The sequence below is a fragment of the Mus musculus genome, chromosome 9 (genome assembly GCF_000001635.26).
Source record: "Mus musculus strain C57BL/6J chromosome 9, GRCm38.p6 C57BL/6J".
NCBI classification, from domain to species: Eukaryota; Metazoa; Chordata; class Mammalia; order Rodentia; family Muridae; genus Mus; species Mus musculus.
In genome coordinates, this window is record NC_000075.6 from 44,599,495 (window position 1) to 44,620,003 (window position 20,509).

Genomic DNA, 20,509 nt, shown 5'->3' on the forward strand with positions numbered 1-20,509 from the left:
GGGGTGTGTGTGGGTGTGCAGGAGATGACTCCACAGTTAAGAGCACTGGCTGCTCTTGCTCAGGACCCGGGTGCAGGTAATTCCCGCTCCAAAGAATCTGGTGTCCTCTTCTACCGCCAGGCATGTAAATGGTGTACGGACATACAGGCAGGCAAAGCACTCAGAGGCACATAAAAGAAATAAACCTGGTAAATAATTTTCTTAAATCATGAAAATAGTCTCAGCAGTGACTCAGAGAAGTAGGTCCAGCTTCACTGTTTTGAAGAGAGATGGGGACTTCATTTTATTCTGTCAGTAATGGAGAATCATTTTAAGTCCTCTCAAGCTGGCTGGTGATCCGACTGGAAAATTCCTGTGCCTTTCCGCGCCCAATGGGCTAGAGAGGGAGAGGCAGAGGAAGACTAGGAAGTTACTGGAATAGTCCAAACAAGACGGGGGGGGGGGGGGGGGGGGAAATCCCCCGCCTTGGGACAGTGGCAGCAATAATGGGGGGTGAGGGGTGGGGGTGGGGGTAGGGGGTGGGAGGTGAGGTAGAAAGTGATAATATAGAGGAAGAAGTGCAGGGCTTTCCTCCACCTGGCAGAGCTGTTACCAGGAGGCCATTCCCAGGGAATGAAGGAGGGAGGGAAGACTGCTTCAGTTTGTTGATTAGAATGGAGAAAAATCTGTGGGATCAAGAGGGGCTAAGTTCGGGGTCATCTTGAGGCCCCTGGGCTACAGAAGACCCTGACTCAGACAAACCAAAGAATGGAAAAGATTTTGAGCATGAATCCAAGTTGAAGGGAAGATCCAACAAAGGGAGAGTCTAAGGGGTGGAAGCGGTGAGAGACAGAGAAGCTGGCATAGTGGCGCTCAGCCTCAGGGGTGCAGAGGCAATCTTAGCGACTTTCAGGCCAGCCTGATCTACATAGCAAGTTCCAGGACAACTAGAGCTACATAGTGAGACACTGTTTATAAGTAAGTAAGTAAATAAATAAATAAATAAATAAATAAGCAAGCTACCATGCTCTGCTTCAGGCCTTGGTTTTAAAATCACAGTTCTAGCCAGGTGGTGGTGGCACATGCCTTTCATCCCAGCACTTGGGAGACAGAGGCAGGCGGATTTCTGAGTTCGAGGCCAGCCTGGTCTACAGAGTGAGTTCCAGGACAGCCAGGGCTATACAGAGAAACCCTGTCTCGAGAAAAAAAAAAAAAAATCACAGTTCTACTTCCAAGGCCTGGGCACGATTCTTGATTGTTCCTGCTCTCTGCTGCCCACTCAGAGAAGAGTGCTCAGGAACAGCATCCTGTCACAGGCTCAGCCACCGCTGGGATCCTGCCATCACAGCAGCTCAACAAGGTCACAATATTACCTTTCATCAACTGCCCCAGAACGGACTTGGGAAGTCCCCAGCGGGACCAAAGCATCTGGCATGAGGAGTGTGTCAATTTTTTTTTCTTGATCTGAATAGACCTAAGTTTATGCCTAAACACCTAGTTTCCAGATTTCACTGTTCTCCCAGCCACACATTTTCAAACTAATAAATAAGTAAAAACGAGTGGTGCACAGTAATCTTAGGGAAACTGAAGACCGAAATGAATAGCAAGACCTCTGGGTGACGACCATGTGTGACTGATGAGGCCCAGAGACACCTGGCAAGCTGAGCTGTGGTGAGGGGACATCACCTGTCATAGCGAATAAAACTGCAAGGTATATCTGGCTGTCTCCGGAAGTATGTCTCACCTATTTCCAATCTTCTTTGTCCTATTGAGAAAGGACTTTTCAGTTTGTTTACTCTGGAGGTAGATTTCTGTATCTTTTTCCTGAAAAAGCATAATTTTATAAATGTAAAGATACTATGTGTACTAGAAAACAACTCATTTTTACTTTTACCTTTTCTACGTATATAGTTGTTTTGCACTTATATGTACGCACATGGTGTGTGTGCCTGATCCAGAAGAGGGTCAGATTACTGGAACTTTGTGTTAGAGTCAGTTGTAAGCTGCCATATGGGTGCTAGGAATCGAACTGAGGTCCACTGCAAGACTAGTTTCTAACCTCTGAGCCATCTCTCAAGACTATCTCTCATCTGCATTTTTTTTAAATCACATTTAATTGTGTGTGTGGGCAGAGGGGTGAGGCTGAGGACAATTTGTAGGATTAAGTTCTGGTCCTGAGGCTTAGCTGCAAACATTTTACCCACTGGGAAACCTCCACTTTTTAAAAAAATATCTTGTTTGAGATGTATTTATTTACGTTATGTATGTGTTCTATCAGCATGTGCACCTGCACGCCAGAAGCGGGAATCCCATTAGAGATGCTTGTGAGCGACTCTGTGGGTGTTGGGGATTGAATTTAGGACCTCTGGAAGAACAACCAGTACCCTTAAACACTAAACAATTTCCTCAGTCCCCCCCCCCCCCCTTTAAAAAAATACATGGCCTCATTGTGTACCCCTAGCTGGCCTGGGACTATGTAGGCCAGGCTGGCCTCAAACTCACAAAGATTCACCTGACTATCTCCCAAGTGCTGGGATTAAGGGCACTTGGGCAACAGAAGCCTGGTCCAAAAAAGTATTTTTATGGAGATTAATAATTACAATTCACCTTAAAATAAGAATGGGGGGGGGGAGGTGAAGAATCAGGGCAAGAGATTTAGCTTAGTGCTAATCTATTTGAATTAGGGAGAAAAAAATGTGTCATAAAACTGAACCCACATTAAAAAAAAAAAAAAAGTCTGGCCACATGGAGTCGGAGACATCTTTAATCCCAGCAGCAAGAGGTAGAGGCAGGTGAATCTCTGTGAGTTTGAGGCTAGCCTGGTCTGCAGAGTGAGTTCAGGACAGCCAGGGCAACAGAGAAACTCTGTCTGGAAACATAACAAAACAAAACGCAGAAAGGAAGGAAGGAGAAAGAAACAAGTAGAAAGGGAAAGAGTGACAGAGGGAGGGAGAAACGTGAGTTGGAGAGATGGCCAAGCAGTTAAGAACTGCGGGGGAGGGGGGGGGGCTGGAGAGATGGCTCATCGGTTAAGAGCACTGACTGCTCTTCCAGAGGTCCTGAGTTCAATTCCCAGCAACCACATGGTGGCTCACAACCATCTGTAATGGGATCTGATGCCCTCTTCTTGTGTGTCTGAAGACAGCTACAGTGTACTCATATATATAATAAATCTTTATAAAAGATTATTATATATATAATAAATCTTTAAAAAAAATAAATAACTGAGGCCGGGTGGTGGTGGCACACACCTTTAATTCCAGCACTTGGGAGGCAGAGGCAGGATTTCTGAGTTCGAGGCCAGCCTGGTCTACAAAGTGAGTTCCAGGACAGCCAGGGCTATACAGAGAAACCCTGTCTCGAAAAACCAAAAAACCAAAACCAAAACCAAACCAAAACAAAAAAACCCCCACAGGCTGCACTTGCGAACAGCATGGTTCATTTCCAGCACCTACATGGTAGCTCACAATCATGTTACTCCAGCTCCAAGGGATCAGAGGACCCCTTCCGGCCTCCTCAGTTCCCAGGCACACATGGTAAACAGATATACAGGTCCCCATACACATCAAATAAAATAAACTTTAAGAGAAATAAAAACAATTTTTAGGTCAGGGGTTGGTGGCGAATGCACTTAGGAGGCAGAGGCAGGTGTCCCTATGAGCTCGAGGACAGCCTGGACTATACAGAGTGAGTTCCAGGACAGCCAGAGCTACACAGAGAAATTGTCTTAAAACCAACCAAGCAAGCAAAAGGGGCAAACAAAGCCTCATAGCTTTTCCTAAGAGATCACTTAGCTTCTCTCCAGAGTGAACACAAGGTATGGGCCTATTCCCTTGCAGGAGTAGCTATTTTAAAATCTGGGTGGGAGATAAAAATGCTTTAAACTCAGAATTGCAAAAAGCATCACCATCATCATAATACATTAAGAGTGCTGGGTGTGGTGGCACAAATGACAACTGGCTATTATTCTACTCTGTGCTTGCTATGGCAAGCATGCACTGGAGTTTGGTAGACTTGGGCTCTCAAGTAAAAAACAAAAAACAAAAAACAGGAGAGCGCAGCGGTTTAAAAGGGGGGGGGGGGCTTCAGACTTATTCTGATTGGATGTTGCTAGCTAAGAAGCAGGAGGGCTGGAAGCAGGGAGTCATTGGTTTAGAGAGCATATTTGGCTTTCTCTGATTGGTCTCAAGTTGGAAGCAGCGGTAAAAATATGGAAGCTGCAAGTCAGTGACTAAGTACTGACTGTCCAGGATTCCCTAACGTCGGTGTTTAGTAAGGAATCGCACTGTCCCAAAGGGTTTAACCACTGTCAGTATTTCCAGCCCTCCAGCAGCGTAAGACGCGAGTTTTTAACTTTCTCCGGCCCAGCTCGATTTTTACTTAACAAACAAAAAAGTTTGTTTTGCTTGGAACAAGACGACTTTCTAGGTTAAGGATAAGACATCAGGATCCGAGAATCATAGAAACAAACGCACAAATATCTGCAGTAAGGGTCAGGCAGGAGAATCTACGGGTCTCCCATTTGCACAGCGAGCCCTCACTGGTAGAGGCGATCCGCCCTTCTTTCTAGAAGAGTGCCACTGCGGGCAGGAGCAAAGGGTCACCTCGCCTGCACTCCGGGTTTGATAGCCCACGACCGAGGGCGCGCTCCCGGCTCACTGCTTCCCCCGGTGCCCCTTCCCGCTCCCTCTCAGACAGCATCGGCCCCAAAGGCCCCACTTTTCTGCACGCCCTGGCCTCGCAGCGTCCTCCCGGCCATCCCAGCTCAGCTTCCGGACCCGCGCAGGCTGCCCTCCGAGTGTGTCCGAGGTCAGCAGTCAGCAGACGTCCCCTCCGGCCCGGGACCCGTCAGCCCAGCTCCGAAGGGACGAACGAAGGCAAGGGCGACAGTCCTCGGCCACCGCCATTCATTTCCCCAGCGGTCTCGTCAGCTCTGCAGGCAAGCCCTCTCGCCCGTCCGTCCATCCGTCCGTCCCTCCGTCCCGAAAGCAACCCCGTGTTTCCCTGAGCTCGGCCCCGTCAAAGGCCGGTCTCTCCCGACCCTCGCCCGCCGCGCCCAGGAAGCCGTGACGCCGCGGCGGCTGCAGCTGCAGCGGCCGAGCTCTCGCCATCTTGTGTGGAGGAGGAGGAGCCGCGGCCGCCGCCATGCGGAGCGGCTGGGAAGGAGGGAGGGAGGCGACGGCGGCGGGCGAGGGAGGGGGCAGAGCAGCAGAGTCAGCTCAGCCCGGCGGCGGCGACATCGGGGGCGCCGGCACAGCGGGCGCCGGCCGAGGTAGTGCGGGGTGGCGGCGGCGGCGGCGGCGGCGAGCTGCGCGGGCAGCGAGCGTCGCGGCGGGGGCGGGGCGGGGCGGCGGGCGTCGCGGCGAGGGGCCGGGTGGGGGCGGGCGGAGGTTTCCGAGGAGGAAGGAGCCGCCGCCATTTTGGGAGCTTCGAGTCAACAATAAAGGACCGAGGGTGCGGAGCGGGAGTGGCCTCGGTGGTAGGACTCGGGCCCGAGCCGCGGGGCGTGGGGTGAGGCGGCGTGGTCGGGGTCGGCAGGATCCTGAGGGTATCAGGGAGCCCCCTTCGGGCAGAAGCCCGAGGCCCAGGCCTGGCCCGGGAGGACGGGCGGGTGGCCGCTGAGAAGAGCGGGGGCGGCGGAGAGGAGTGGAACCGAGGAATGTGGCGTGTGCGGGGTATGGAGGAGGAGCGGCGGGGAGCTCTGGACGAGCGGTGCGGTAGACGGGAGCGGGGACGGAACACCGGCCGGGACACCCGAGTGAGGTTGGGAGTGCGAGGCAGGGCAGCCCTGCGGGGGGTGGCAGGGCTGTGCTGGCCGGGGACTCGGCTGGGAGAGGAGCCGCGGCTGCTCGCTTGCAAGTAGGCCTTGCAGGTTGGTGGGGACAGAGGGTTTGGGGGAGACTCGGCGGCGTAAGAGGGGAGGAGAGGCGGTCCAGTTTCGGGGTTCTCTTCCGGGCCTTCTGAGGGGGGGGAGTCCCTATTGTTTCCCACTCGCAGAGCTGGTTCCGGCTCTTGTGGCGCAGATAGGATTGCAGGGCAGAAACCCTTTTGCTTTTTGATCCGAGGGAGCTGGGTTTGAAGCGAGGGAAGTTGGGGGAGGGGGCGAGGAATTATTGCCTTACGGTTACCGGACTCCGATTCTTGGCTTAGGGTTTTCCCTTCGCCATAGCCCCCCTTTACCTTCGTAAGAACCCCAATCACTCCTACTTCCTGTTGAGGCGTATAGAAATCGCCCTGTATTTGCAAACAAAAGCCCTTGTTGGAGCTTATGGGACTGTTTTAGGTGTGAAAACTGTCAATTGCTAACCACGGTCTGGGCCCTGCTGTAATTAACTCTGCCAGGGGCTCCTCCCAACTAAGTCTTATGTTCCTTCGTGGTTTTGTTTTAGGAATATAACTTGCAAATCTAAATTGGGAAGGGGTAGGACGAAAAATTTCCCACTGAGCCATAAAGCTGCAGTGCAGGTATCCGTTTCTGGAGGGAGCAGTTATCGAAGTCTCTGGGTTTAAGGCGCTAGGAGGTTTTACTGTGCTTGATTGACAGTACTGATGGTGTCGGTTAGGATTCAGAGGTTGCCCCCTTCATCCTCTTAGTGCTGTACAAACAGTAAGCCTTCCTGTTTGACGGACCTGATACTGTTGATCGTATGCTGTCAATACAGAAAATACCTATTGAGATAACAAATAAACAATTTAATGTGATAGAAGCATTTGTGAGCAAGTTGATGTATTTAACTTGAGATATCTTTTGACTTCTAAATTATGGATTTGGGATACTTGGTTTGAGGCAAAGATAACCAGTACTAATTAAGCTAGTGTTTCGGGTGCCAGTGAAATGTAAGGGGGTTACAAAATAAAACTGAAGGAGTTGGACTTATACTTACAAGTCCTTAGTAATATTTTATTTACCAAATTTTGAGAATTCCATTTGGGGAACAATTTAAAGTAGAGGAGGTTGACCAACTCTTTCTTAAAATAACTGTTAATTAGACGCTGTATTCTAGGTGATTTGGGAGAATTTTATTAAACCTGTAAGTTTAACTCTCTGGTATTTCTTTCCCCCTTAACTACAGGACTCCCCGCCCCCACCTTTGAACTTTATTTTGAAAAGTGTTGTATTAAAAGGCAGCACTAACAGCTTTCAACTTTTTTTTTGAAAAGTCTTCTCGTTTTAAGGTTTTTGGTTTCTGTCAGAAATAGAAAAAAAGTTAATAACTTGTCTTGGTCAAATCTAGATGTACATTAAGTAAATTGAGTGATATTTCAAGTCTTAATGCAATTAAACGTAATGACTTTTAAAGGTGGCAGGACTTCGAATTCATCAGGGGCGATTGGAGAACAGATTGTTATTTGAGAGTGAATTTGAATTTTATCAATAGTATCTTTCTGCCTCACTTTCTCTAAGTTTCTTTGATCTTGGAATTTTAAATGTTTGAGGTTAGATTTTTTTTTTTTTTTTTTTTTTTTTTTGTAGATTGGGTTTTTTAAGGCAGTTCTTCGATGTGTCTTTCTTATCTCAAGTAGTGATTTGGCCTGAGTGTGGCTGTTAGTGGTTCTCTAGAAGGTGAGCATTCTAAAGGAGCTCTTTAAAAGGGAACAATTTTCCCCCAACTTTGTTGTCTGCTAATTTAATTTTTTCTTTGTTTCAGATTGAAGTGAGTGAATTCAGATATAATTCAAGCTTGTTAGAGGGCTTTAAAAAAAAAAGTTGATTCGGTGCATGAAAGCAAGTTAACTACTGCTGCTCACCGTTGAGAGACTTACAGGTGCTTGCCTGAACTGCAATAAAGGACTCATATTATTGAGCAGGACTTATTTATCTCTTCATTTTGGAGAGCCTCATAAACTGTTATTACAGTTTCTCTACTGACTTTGAAAAGTTTGAAGTTTGGAAGAGACACCTGTGCAGCTAACAAAGCATGAGCACGGCCAGAACAGAGAACCCTGTTATCATGGGTCTGTCCAGTCAGAACGGCCAGCTGAGGGGCCCTGTGAAGGCCAGTGCTGGCCCTGGAGGAGGGGGCACACAGCCACAGCCACAGCTGAACCAGTTGAAGAACACCAGCACAATCAATAATGGCACTCCACAGCAAGCCCAGAGCATGGCCGCCACTATTAAGTAAGTGGAAGAAGACCTTGGGGACCCGCAGTTTCTGGTTATTTCTGTTGTTGACTACTTTATGCCTTACATTAACTGTTTTGATTGCAGTTGGAGGATAGATCATTTTGTCATGGCCCAGTAGGTATTTGTAATCAAGTAGTGTGTGACCTGCCATTGTAATCGACCCAGCAAATAAGGAACATAGACGTCTATAAATTAGTGTGTTAAGAAATAAATGTGCTGGTGTTAGTTCAGTGTAGAAGGTAATACCAGGTTCTGCGAATAAAATTATCCCATTCTGTTTGCTTTTGAGCAGGCTTACTTGGTAGCCAAAGCTGACCTGGAACCTGTGGCAATCTTCCTGTTTAAATCTACAAAGTACTAAGGTTACACCTGTGAGCCACCACCTCCGACACGTTTGTTTGTTTGTTTGTTTTTTGCTTCTAGTGTTACCACTGCAACTTACCCTGGTTTTCACAACAGTTAAGGATCACTTGAAATTTTGAAAAAGAAATTTTACTTAAAATTTTTTTAAAGGTTTTATGTGTCTGGACATTTCACCTGTATGTGTGTTTCTTTACTATATGCATGTCTGGTGTTCATAAAGGCCAGAAGAGTTTGTTGAAGCCACTGAGCTTATGTTATAAATGATGGGGAGTCTTTTAGTGGGTGCTGGGAATTGAACCTGGGCCAGCGTTCTTAACCAATAAACCATTTCTCCAGCCTTCCCTGTAAAGGAAAGTGTAAAGATTCAAACGTTAAGACAGGCTCTCCAGGCTGTGGTGGTGCGTGCCCTGGTTTCCAGTCTCAGGGAGGCAGAGGCAGGTGGATCCAGGACAGCCAAGGCTACACAGAGAAACCCTGTCTGAACTTTATTTCCTTCTACCCCAAGACAGACAGAGGCTCTTTTTTTTTTTTTTTCTTTTTTTTTTTTTTTTTTTTTTTTTTTTTTGTTTTTTTGTTTTTTGAGACAGGGTTTCAGGGCTTCTCTGTGTAGTCCTCTGTATACCAGGCTGGCCTTGAACTCACAGAGATTGGACTCCCTGGTGTTGGACTAAAGGTGTGCCTTAGGGGCTCATTTTGTAACCCTGGCTGCTGGCCTGGAACTAGGTGTGTAAAGCAGGCTGGCTTTGAACTTCTTTGTGGCTAAGAATGGTCTCAGACTTTTGAGTACTAGAATATAGGTATATACCACTCACTATACCCACTTAACAAGCCTTCTGAGCTCCAAGGATACTCACTCACACTTCACCCATACCTTGTTTTGTTTATAGAATTGACTTTTCAGCCAGGTGTGGTGACTAGGATTGGAAGATTGCCTGGAGTTATACAGTGTGTATAAGGCCTAGAATGTTTTACATAGTAAGGCATTATGTCAGCCCAGTCCTTCTGCCAAGAAAATGTTTCTCCTCTGAGGATATATACAAAATCATAGAAATTTAGAATTTTGAATTCTTGGGAATGTGGTTTTTTATTTGAGGAAGTCTTAAATATGTTAGACTTAAAATTCTAGAGCTGTCATCTTATTGTATTTGGGTGTTTTACTTGTTCATTTTGTTTGTTTTTGAGATAAGGTCTTGCTATGAAGAAGTTCAGCTTAGCCTTGAGCTGTGTGACCCAAACTGGCCTTAAACTTGTGATCCATTTATCTCGAGACCTCTCAGGTGGTGAGATTTGTAGCCTTATCTCACAACAGAATATTTTTTAAAGCAGAATTTGTAGGTTACCATCTTTAAGTGCTTGGGTATTAGTGGCCCGTGTCTTCAATCACAGCACTGGGGAGGTAGAGGCAGGTGGATCTCTGTTGGAGGACACTCAAGGTGACACAGAGAAACTCAAAAAGAAAGAAACTGTTGCCAGGCTGTGGTGGCCCATGCCTTTAAACCCAACACTTGGGAAGCAGAGGCAGGTAGATTTCTGAGTACAGCCTGGTCTAGGGCTACACAGAGAAACCCTGTCTCAAAAAAAAAAAAAAAAAAAAGATAGAAAATGTCACTCTAAAGATTGATTTATAAAGAATTAACATCAAAAACTTTACCCCCATGGAAGTTGGGCTTCTATTAAAAATAAAGACTTTCATAAAATGATTTAGCATTTACCAATCTTGTTATTTGTTTTTTTTTTTTTTTTTAGATGGGGTCTTTGTAGCACTCCCCTGGTTGAATGTTGGGATTATAGGTGTGTGTCGTCATTCTGAGTTTGAGCTGCATTAGAGTTTTGTAACCTGGACTTTTCTAGGCAAAACTTGTCTTCCCTGGGTGCTAGAATGTATAGATTATTGCTATGCCATTTAGTATTAATCTCTAAGAGTTCCCACTTTTTTGTTGTTAATGTTTTGAGACAGGACCAACACACTATTAATCCTGGCTAACCTGGAACCATCCATATATGAAGACCAGGTTGGTCTTAGCCTACCTGCCTGCCTGTGCCTCCCATTTGCTAGTATTAGAAGCATAGTGGGATTGGTTTTAACTAATATAGAAATGAAGAATACTTTCTAAGTTGTAGTTTCTTTTAACACTGACAAATAGGCAAGCAAAATTTAGGCTCCTTTCATTCCCAAAGGCAGATATTTCATTATGAAAGTGTTGTTCAGTTAGAATTTTTGATTTGAGATATAGTTTTTCTTCTGGGATTAGTGGTTTCTTTCCAGTTCTGTTGTCTTTTTCTGCACCTTAGTGTGTTGTCTCTTTGAAGCAGTCTGAATTTTTTCAGCTGTTTTAGAACTCAATACATCTCTCTATTGCCTATTTTCTCACTTAGATTTTTCTTTTCTTTTCTTTTTGTTTTATTTTTGAGGAGCGATCTTTTATTGGGGGAGGGTTCATCAATCCTCCTTGGCCGCCGCCTTCCTCATGGCTGCCAGCACGTCGCTCAGCTCCTCCAGCTCTCTCTTGGCGCAGATGTGCGTGCCCATCCTCTTCTTGATGAACTTGAGTACGCACTTGTCCTTGGACACTTTGAGCAACTCCATGGCGCGCCACTCGCTCGAAGGGTGCGGAGCCGCACACCTCCCGGATCATGTCCACAGGAACTTGGCGTGCTTGGTGAGGCGCCCGCGTCGCCGGCTGTGTGTCGGCTTGCTGATGTTTTTTTCTCACCTTGTGGCCCTTGTTGAGGCCCACGGTCATGAGGTAGCGCAGAGCCATGGCTTGCTGCTCTCCGATGGGGACAGGAAGAGTAGATTTTTCATTTTTAAGATTTTAATGATTCTGGGGCTGGAAAGGTGGCTCAGTGGTAAGGAGTACTGGCTGCTCTTTGAGAGGATCTGGGTTCAATTCCCAACACCCACATGGCAGCTCACTACTGTCTGTAACTCCACTTCAGTGGATCTGACACCATCACATAGACACATGCAGACAAAACACCATTGCACATAAAAATAACTGTTTTTAAAAAAGATATAGTTGGCCGGGCGCGGTGGTGGTGCACGCCTTTAATCCCAGCACTTGGGAGGCAGAGGCAGGCGGATTTCTGAGTTCGAGGCCAGCCTGGTCTACAGAGTGAGTTCCAGGACAGCCAGGACTACACAGAGAAACCCTGTCTCAAAAAAACAAAAAACAACAAAAAAATAAGTTTAATTTGTGGATCAGTTTTTGTACTACATGTTATGTATTATGCATTGTTCAATTTGACAGTGGCAAGCTGTTTTACTAGGTTGTTATCTACTCTTATTTAAATAAAAGAAAGAAAGGTACCTGTGTTAGAATGTTTGCACTTTATATGCAGGCTCTAGCTTTAGATAATCAAGCTTCTGCCAAAGAGTTTCCAGGTGAAATGACTGAGATGGTCTTATTTTGAATCTTTTTTTTTTTTTTAAAGATTTATTTATCTATTATATGTAAGTACATTGTAGCTGTCTTCAGACACTCCAGAAGAGGGATTCAGATCTCGTTACGGATGGTTGTGAGCCACCATGTGGTTGCTGGGATTTGAACTCTGGACCTTCGGAAGAGCAGTCGGGTGCTCTAACCTACTGAGCCATCTCACCAGCCCGAGATGGTCTTATTTTGTTAAGCATAGTACTAACTGCTTTTCAAAATTACCTTTTTGCTTTTTGAGACATCACTTCATGTAAACAGGACTGGCCTCCCAAGAGGCTGTGTAGCCAAGGGTAACCTTCAACTTCTAAACCTTCTACCTCCCAAGTGCTGGAATTATCTGATGCGTGCCATTGGGCTACCTTTATATAGATTATTGATGAAATTATTAGACACCCAGTTTGTATTTGAGAGAATAGAGGTTTGGGGGAGTAATTGGAACAACATCACAGAAGGAATAGGAATCAAATGGAGAAACTTCAGGTCTTTGTGTGCGTTTGTGTTTGGAGTCAAGGTCTTTTTGTTCAGATGAGCCTGGGGCTTCCAGGCTCAGGCTGTCTTTCTGCCTCGTTCTCGTAGGTAGCTAAGACTACAGATACTCTTGGTTCTAACAAGAATTGTTTAGTTACTGTAAGTTACAGCCTTGGTTGACTATAGGGTACTGCGCCAAACTAGAAGGTACTTACTGTTGAAAGGGATCACCTGTTGATTTTAAGTTCTGGTTACTAGGTAGTCTACTGGAAACTCCCTAGTTTGTCCAGTGACCTGAGTTCAGTTTCTTAGCATTACCAAAAAAAAGGGAAAAAAATGTAGTTACTAAGGTTTACCACACTGTTACTGTACTAGAATTTGAAACATTATGTGTCTCCCTGAAGTGCTGTGGATTGAATTTAGCAGTTTGTTTGTTTTTTTTAAATCCAGAATCTGAGTCTTTTTTTTTTTTTTTAAGATTTATTTTTTATTTATTATATACACTATAGCTGTCTTCAGACACACCAGAGAGGGCATCGGATCACATTACAGATGGTTGTGAGTTACCATGTAATTGCTGAGAATTGAACTCAGAACCTTTCGAAAAGCAGTCAGTGCTCTTAACCCCTGAGCCATCTCTCCAGCCCCAGAATCGGAGTCTTTACATGAAATTTAGGTGTTAAGTGTTTGCTGCTAAAAAAAAAAATGAAAACTATATGGATGAAATAAAACATGTTTTGACAAACACTTGGCTCCTCCAGCCCTTGTGTTAAGTCTTTATCGTCCTTAATGATTTCTCAAGAACACGTCCCTGAAGTTGATGCCCTTGTTAGTTGTGTTGAGTGCCTGAGTACATTAAACACTGTGTTAGAGGGATGGTAATAGTTGAGATGTTTCCTTTGCGTTGTTAAAGAGGAAGCTATGAATTGTGATAACTTCACGTTTACTATGTTCTCTCTAGACCTGGTGATGACTGGAAAAAGACATTAAAACTCCCTCCAAAGGATCTAAGAATCAAAACTTCGGTAAGTTGGGGTATAGATTTCAAATGGAAGAACTGAACAATTACCAGTAAAGAATTGTGTGAAATGACGCTGCATGTGTCGGCTTTTGTTTTATTTTGAGATAATATCTTATATAGTCCAGGGTTACTACACACTCTAGGTTCTCCTTCCATAGCCTCATTAGTGCTGGGAGTATAGTTAGGTGTGTGCTATCAGGCTAGCACATAGGTTTTTATTTTTATTTTTTTATTTTTTTTAGAAACATTTTCTTTTACAGATTTATTTATTTATTACATGTAAGTACACTGTAGCTGTCTTCAGACACTCCAGAAGAGGGAGTCAGATCTCATTACGGGTGGTTGTGAGCCACCATGTGGTTGCTGGGATTTGAACTTTGGACCTTTGGAAAAGCAGTCAGGTGCTCTTACCCACTGAGCCATCTCACCAGCCCAGGTTTTTATTTTTGAGCAGATAGGGTTTCACTATTTAGCTGAGGCTCTGTGTATTGAAATAGTTGAAACTGTATAGTTAATAGATACTGGGTTGCCAAAATTTTACTAACAGTCTTTGGTGGGATTACATAGTAGGGGTAACATATTAAGTAATGTGTGTGTGTGTGCATGCATATCTTGGTTATTTTGTTTTCTTTTTCCAGACAGGGTTTTCCTGTGTAGCCCTGGTTGTCCTGAAACTAGCTCTGTAGACCAGGCTGACTTGGAACACACAGAGATCCACCTGCCTCTCTGCCTCTGCCTTCAGCCTAGCTGCATATCATAACCTTATTTTCTCAATTTTTCTCAGCCTTTCAGGGAGATATACAGGCTAGGTATTATAACTACTATGTATGAGTATGTAAGAACAGAAGTTCTTTTATTTCAATATCCTCAACCAAGGGTGACTTTTTTTTCCTTTTTTTTTTGGTGACCAAGGGAACATTAAATAATAGCTAGAGATCCTTATAGAGTAGCCTCAAATCAGTGATCTGACCACAGATGTCAAAGCAGTGTGCTTGAGAAACCTGAACGTCGCAGAGATGTTGGTAGCTGTGAGTGGGGAGAACTTGGGCTTGATTTTACATCTTGTAACTAATTGAATGTTATTTATGTAGAAATACTCTAACTAGACTATGGTCATATGTGGTTTTGCCTAAAGTTCCATTTTTAAAGTAGTGTTTATTTGTTGAAGGTAGAGTAGTTATTCCTCAGGGCAGTTTAAATAGGGATTAAAGCAGTAGTAGTAAAGTGTGTGTTTAGACTGAAGTGGGGAAAGAGCTCAGCCTGTCAGGGTGCTTTTTAAGCACGCTAACTGTAAAAGAACCTTGAATGTGTTTTGTTTGATTAGGATGTGACCTCCACAAAAGGAAATGAGTTTGAAGATTACTGTTTGAAACGAGAGTTGCTAATGGGAATTTTTGAAATGGGCTGGGAAAAACCATCTCCTATCCAGGTATGTTCATCCTTTTTGTTATATGAAGGTTATGTATCATGCATTATACACTTCAAACATTTTAAAAAATACAGCTGGGTGTGGTGGCATATACCTTTAATCCCAGAACTCAGGGGGTGATGCCAGGCAGATTTCTGTGAGTTCAAGGCCAGCCTGGTCTACAGAGTAAGTTCCGGGACAGTTAGGACCACAGAGATCCTGTCTTAGAAAACAAAACTAAATTAATTAGGTAATAATAAATTTCACATGTATGGGGTGTTTTATCTGCTTATATGTCTGGTATCAAGCAAGAAGAGGACCTCAGAGACTCTGGAACTAGAGTTAGGAGCCATAGTGTAACATGGTAACGTGTCCTTGTGTGTGTGTGTGTGAGAGAGAGAGAGAGAGAGAGAGAGAGAGACAGACAGACAGACAGATAGACAGACAGACAGACAGACAGACAGGGTTTGCTCTAATCCACACTAGCCTTGGATTTGAACTGTAGTCGAAAGTGGTCTTTGAGCTCTTGCCTCACCCTCCCAAACCTAGAATTATAGGCAAACGTCACCATTCCACCGTTCTTCTTGAACTTTTAAAGGCTAAGTCACAGAATCCATCCCTTTACTTATGAGTCTCTTGGTGTTTATTTCCCAAGAATAGGGGTTATGTGTCTGTAGGGTTCTTTATTGTCATTGGTTGATGGTTTCAATATTTCTTTTTTTATATTTAAAATTTTATTTTTATGTGATTGTTTTGCCTGCGTGTATGTTCATGTACCACATGTGTTCGGTGCCTGAGGAGGCCAGGCAAGGATGTTGGATCCCTTGGAACTGGAATCTTAAGTGGTCTTGTACTGCCATGCGGATTCTGAGAATCAAACTTGAACTCTCTGGAAAAGTAGCCAGTGTTTTTGACTGCTGAGCCATCTGTTCAGCTCCTGGATTTTATTTTAACATTTTGTGGATGTGCAGAGGTCAGACACGTACAGGAGTCAGTTCTCTTTCTACTGTAGATTCTGGGGAACAGACTCAGGGTGTTGTACTTTTATCTACCAAGCCATCTAACTGGCCCTGTTGTTTTTTGAGACAGGGTCTCATGTTTCCCAGCTGGCCTCAAACTCTTTGTATCTAAAGGTGACCTTAAACTTGTAACCCTTGTGTAGAATTGTGCTGGGATTACAGGCCTGTAAAGTCTTGTCTGGTTTATATAGTGCTGGATGGAGATGGAAGTCAGGGTTTTGTGCCTGCCAGGAGAATACTCTACCAATTGAGCTACGTCTCCAGGCTCTTCCATTTATTTTTTGAAACAGACATTTCTGATGAATCCTTGTGATTTGGCTTAAGTCATGTTTTCTCAGCAAAATACTGCAAAGCAGATTTCTCTAGGTATTGAGTTTGAAGATACATATAGCCTGTCTGGTGACGTCATTAATTTGGATTCTCTTGTTGCAATCCAAGTTTTGTCTGATGTTTTCCTCCATAATGTATGGCGTCTACTACTTTTTGCCCCTCTTAAAGCTAATCTTAACATTCTAGAGAAGATTTAAAACCAAGTAAGTAGCCTCTGTCTGTCAAGCTTTACTGGTTATTATGATAATCTCCTAATTACCATCTTTAGTCTTCCTTGATTCCATTGGTCTGGGTTATAGTGAGTTTCAGCTTAATTGGTCCTTTCATATTTGGTCCTTGTAAAGAGGAACCTGCCCTTGTATGTAAAAAAAAGTAGCAACAAAGTAGCAACAGAAATAATTTTTTGATTGGGAGTCACCACAACTTTTTTTTTCTTTTGGTTTTTCGAGACAGGGTTTCTCTGTGTATCCCTGGCTGTCCTGGAACTCACTCTGTAGACCAGGCTGGCCTCGAACTCAGAAATCTGCCTGCCTCTGCCTCCCAAGTGCTGGGACCAAAGGTGTGCACCACCATGCCCGGCGGATCACCACAACTTAAGGCACTGTATTAAAGGGTCATAGCATTAGAAAGGTTGAGAGCCACTGTTCTAAGGAAATACAGCTAGTGATTCCCCAAAGGTGAGGAAGGAAGTGAAGTGTTTTGTTCTTGTTTTGACCCAGTCTCACTGTATATTTCTGTCTGTCCTGGAAATCACTCTGTAAACCAGGCTGGCTATAGAGAACCAACTGCTTCTGCCTCCCCAGTACTGGAATTAAAACAGTAGACTACCACACCTGCCTCTGTGTGTGTGTGTGTGTGTGTGTGTGTGTGTGTGTGTGTGTGTGTGTGGTGTTTTTAAACAAAAGGGGCCTTGTTTACCTCTGGCTGGCTTTGAGTTCCCTGTGTAGCTGAGAATGACCTTAAACCTCACACCTAATTCATGCAGTACTGAGCATCAGACCTATGAAAAGCATAAAATAGTGATTCTTAGAATCACTCAAGAGTCTAGATCCAAAAAGAGATTTACAATTTACCTGGAACAAAATGAGCCTCAGCATAGGCTGCCCTCCGCTCTTATTCTTCGGGCAGAATTTTGCTATGTAGCTAAGCTGACTCGCAACTCTAAAAATCTTCTGGCCTTAACCTCCCCAAGTGCTAGAATTGTAGACATGGGCCAGCAAACCTGCCTTTTATCTACTTACCTTCTCTCCTTATCCCTTCTCTTTTCTTGGCTTTTCAACACAGGGTTTCCTCTATGTAACCCTGGCTATACTAGAACTTGCTGTGTAAACCAAGCTAGCTTCAAACTCAGATCTGTCTGCTTTCTGCTAGGATTAAAAGTATGAGACACTGCCTAGCTGTTTGTTACCCATTTTCTTAAAAATGATCCATCATCTTTTTCAGTATTTAAAACTACAGGGTTTTTGTTTGTTATGTGTTTGCCCTTATGTCCACAAGTGCACCATGTGTGTGCCTGGTGCTGGCTGAGGCAGTAAGAGGCCCCTGCATCCCCTGGAACTGGAGTTATAGACAGCTAGTTGGAAGGTGCCATTGGGTGCTGGGAATTAAGACTAGTCGCTCTAGAGGAGCTCTTAGCCACTGAGCTGTCTCCAGCCCTGAGATTATAGCTTGAAAGGACATGATTTTTTAGATTTTTTTTTAATTGTGTGTGTTTTGCCTGCACCATGTGCAGGCCTGTTCCTGGAAGAGATCTGAAGAGAGTGTCCAATCTAGGATTAGAGATATATATAAATTCTGAGAACTGAACCTGGATCTTCTGCAGGTACTCTTAACTGCTAAGCAATTTAATGGATATTAAGAAAAAAAAATTAAAGCCTTCTTGATTAGATGTTTAAGCTGTACACATTTGAATTGTGTGTGTTTTGTTTTTCAGTGTTGCTGGTTTTTTACTATTGTTGTTTCATGTGTGTTTGTGTTTGCAGATAGGGCCTTATTTTGTAGCTCATGCTAGCCTGGAACTCACTCTATAGCCCAGGTTGTCCTTGAAGTTGCAGCAATCCTCCTGGCTCAGCTTCCCAAGTACTGGGTTACAGGTATGAGTTTTCAGTTCTCAGCTGAACTTTGAGTGGTGTGTGTATGTATATGGCAGGTCAGAGGATGACCTCAGGTGGTGTTATCAGTCACCAGTCACTACAGAGCCTAGACTGAATCTCAGGGGTCTGTTTGTCTTTGTTTCCCAAAGGTTGGGATTTCACACCCCTGCTGTCATGACTGGCTTTTTTTTAACCTCAGTGCTGGGAATCAAATTTAAGTTGTGGTGCTATTGAAGCAAGAACAGTGCCAAATGAGCTATTTCTCTCGCCCTGAGCAACTTCTGAGAGGTGATATTTAGTTGTGATTTGGTTGTTAGCTTATTGGAAAATGAGGCATATGAAATTGCTTTCTCAAAAGAGGTTTTACAGCGACAACTTGGAACTAGACACAACCAATTGTGCCTGTACGTCTCTCCAGATGTAGCCATCTGTATTGGGTACTCAGTGAGAGTGACTTCATTCTAAAGGTAGCGTGTAGCATGTACTCCTTGGGAGGGGGGGAGGGCGGGCCTGGGAATCTTCTTTTCTCTAGTAACCATTGTACTAACTTTGGATTCTGTTTGTGAGGTGGCAGCTCTATTTTTTTTTTTTCAGATTTATTTATTTATTTTGTGTATATGAGTATACTGTAGCTGTCTTCAGACACACCAGAAGAGGGCATCAGATCCCATTACAGATGGTTGTGAGCCACCATGTGGTTGCTGGGAATTGAATTTTTAAGACCTCTGCTTGCTCCGGTTAGCCCTGCTTACTTTGGTCAACTCCGCTTGCTCTGCCCCAAAGATTTATTTATTATTATACATAAGTACACTGTAGCTGTCTTCATACACATCAAAAGAGGGCATCAGATCCCATTACACATGGTTGTGAGCCACCATATGGTTGCTGGGAATTGAACCTGGGTCCTTTGGAAGACAGACAGTGCTCTTAACCGCTGAGCCATCTCTCCAGCCCCTGGAGTGACAACTCTTTCATGTTGAGTTATGTGAGGATCAGAGGACAGTTTTGGGTGTCAGTCCTTGCCTTTTGCTTTGAGGCAGGGGATCTCTCTCCTGTGGCTTTCCCAATCTCTAATTGCTGTGTGTGCTAGGCTAGCTGGATCTTGAGGACTCTGTCTCCACCCCCATCTCACCATTGAGTTCTGAGATTACAGATACAGACTCTGATGCCTGGCTTAGCTTCTGTGGGTCTGGGGATTCAGACTCAGGTCCTCCTGCTTGCTCACATTAGGTGGCTATATGTACTGTTACTAACCAACCACACTCCCTCCCTGAACCCACAGTGAAATCACCACAGGAAAAATAAGGTAGTTTTATTCTTTTAATTTTGACGTCCAGGATGACCCCAAACTCAAGATGATCTTTGTACTTCAGACTTCCAAGTGCCGAAATTAAAGAGTGCCACTAACCCAGGGTCTCACCATCTCACAGAGATCTTAAAGATAATGTATCACCATGCTGTTCCCCCACCCCACCCCCACCGCCCCCTTGAGAGTGAATTGTTTCTTAGCCTTTATCAACAAGTATGAGGAGTCCTGCCTTTTACAGTATATTATGCTAAATGATAGCTAACATATTTTTAAAATTTCATTTGTTACTCTGTGAGCGTGTGGCTACCATGACACACACATGGAGGTCGAAGGACAGGTTTTAGGAATTTCATGTGGTTAAGCCAATAGGCAAGCACTTTTACGTACGCTAGGCTATGCTTGTCTTACTGGTCATTGTGTTTCTTTTTAATCTTTCTGGTTTTGACTTCTAAAGTTTTGTGTGTGTGTGAGTGGGTATGTGTGAGAGGGGGAGGGAGAGAAGTGGGGGGAAGACACAGGTTGCATGCTCTCCAAGGTACACATGGAGATGAAAGCACGTTTTAGATATGGGACTAAATTCAACAGGGTTGCACTTGCAAAACATAAAAATCTGTTGAGTCATTTTACCAGCCTCCAGTGATATTTTTAACCAACAAACAATTGTGTTTTCAGAAATACACCAGTGATCAACTATAACTTAAGATATTTTTTACTTTAGTAATAATAAAAACTTTCTGTGTTTCAGAAGGAAGAGGGGGCTCTTCATTTTTATTTTGTGAAGATTTTGAAGAAAAACTTAACATTTAAGAACTATTTCTCACTTTTCTGAATTACTCAGAAGAGAGCATCTTTTTCCATTTGGTTTTTTTCTATATCTTTCCCATACATGCTTTCCTTAAAATTTTGGGCTTCCCCAACATTCTAGGCTTGCTTATGCTTTCTGAGAAGCCTCCCTAT

At 44.1% G+C, this 20,509-nt stretch overlaps 1 protein-coding gene and 1 pseudogene across 7 annotated transcripts in view; one reads left to right on the forward strand and one right to left on the reverse strand.

Moving 5' to 3' along the window:
* The first annotated feature begins 3,488 nt into the window (after window positions 1–3,488).
* Ddx6 (DEAD (Asp-Glu-Ala-Asp) box polypeptide 6) overlaps window positions 3,489–20,509 on the forward strand; it is a 37,749-nt gene continuing 20,728 nt past the window's right edge. Inside the window, exons 1-4 of one of the 7 annotated variants that reach the window (XM_011242391.3) lie at window positions 3,489–5,251; window positions 7,629–8,098; window positions 13,334–13,397; window positions 14,718–14,822. In XM_011242391.3, coding sequence (XP_011240693.1) covers window positions 7,899–8,098; window positions 13,334–13,397; window positions 14,718–14,822 — 369 coding nt within the window. In that variant the 5' untranslated portion in view covers window positions 3,489–5,251; window positions 7,629–7,898. Of the gene's footprint in view, window positions 5,252–5,397; window positions 5,743–7,439; window positions 7,544–7,628; window positions 8,099–13,333; window positions 13,398–14,717; window positions 14,823–20,509 lie in introns of those variants that run through there. The other 6 variants (NM_001357703.1, NM_001357702.1, NM_001110826.1 and 3 more) reach the window with 6 other exon arrangements.
* On the reverse strand, window positions 10,893–11,229 carry Gm30671 (annotated as a pseudogene).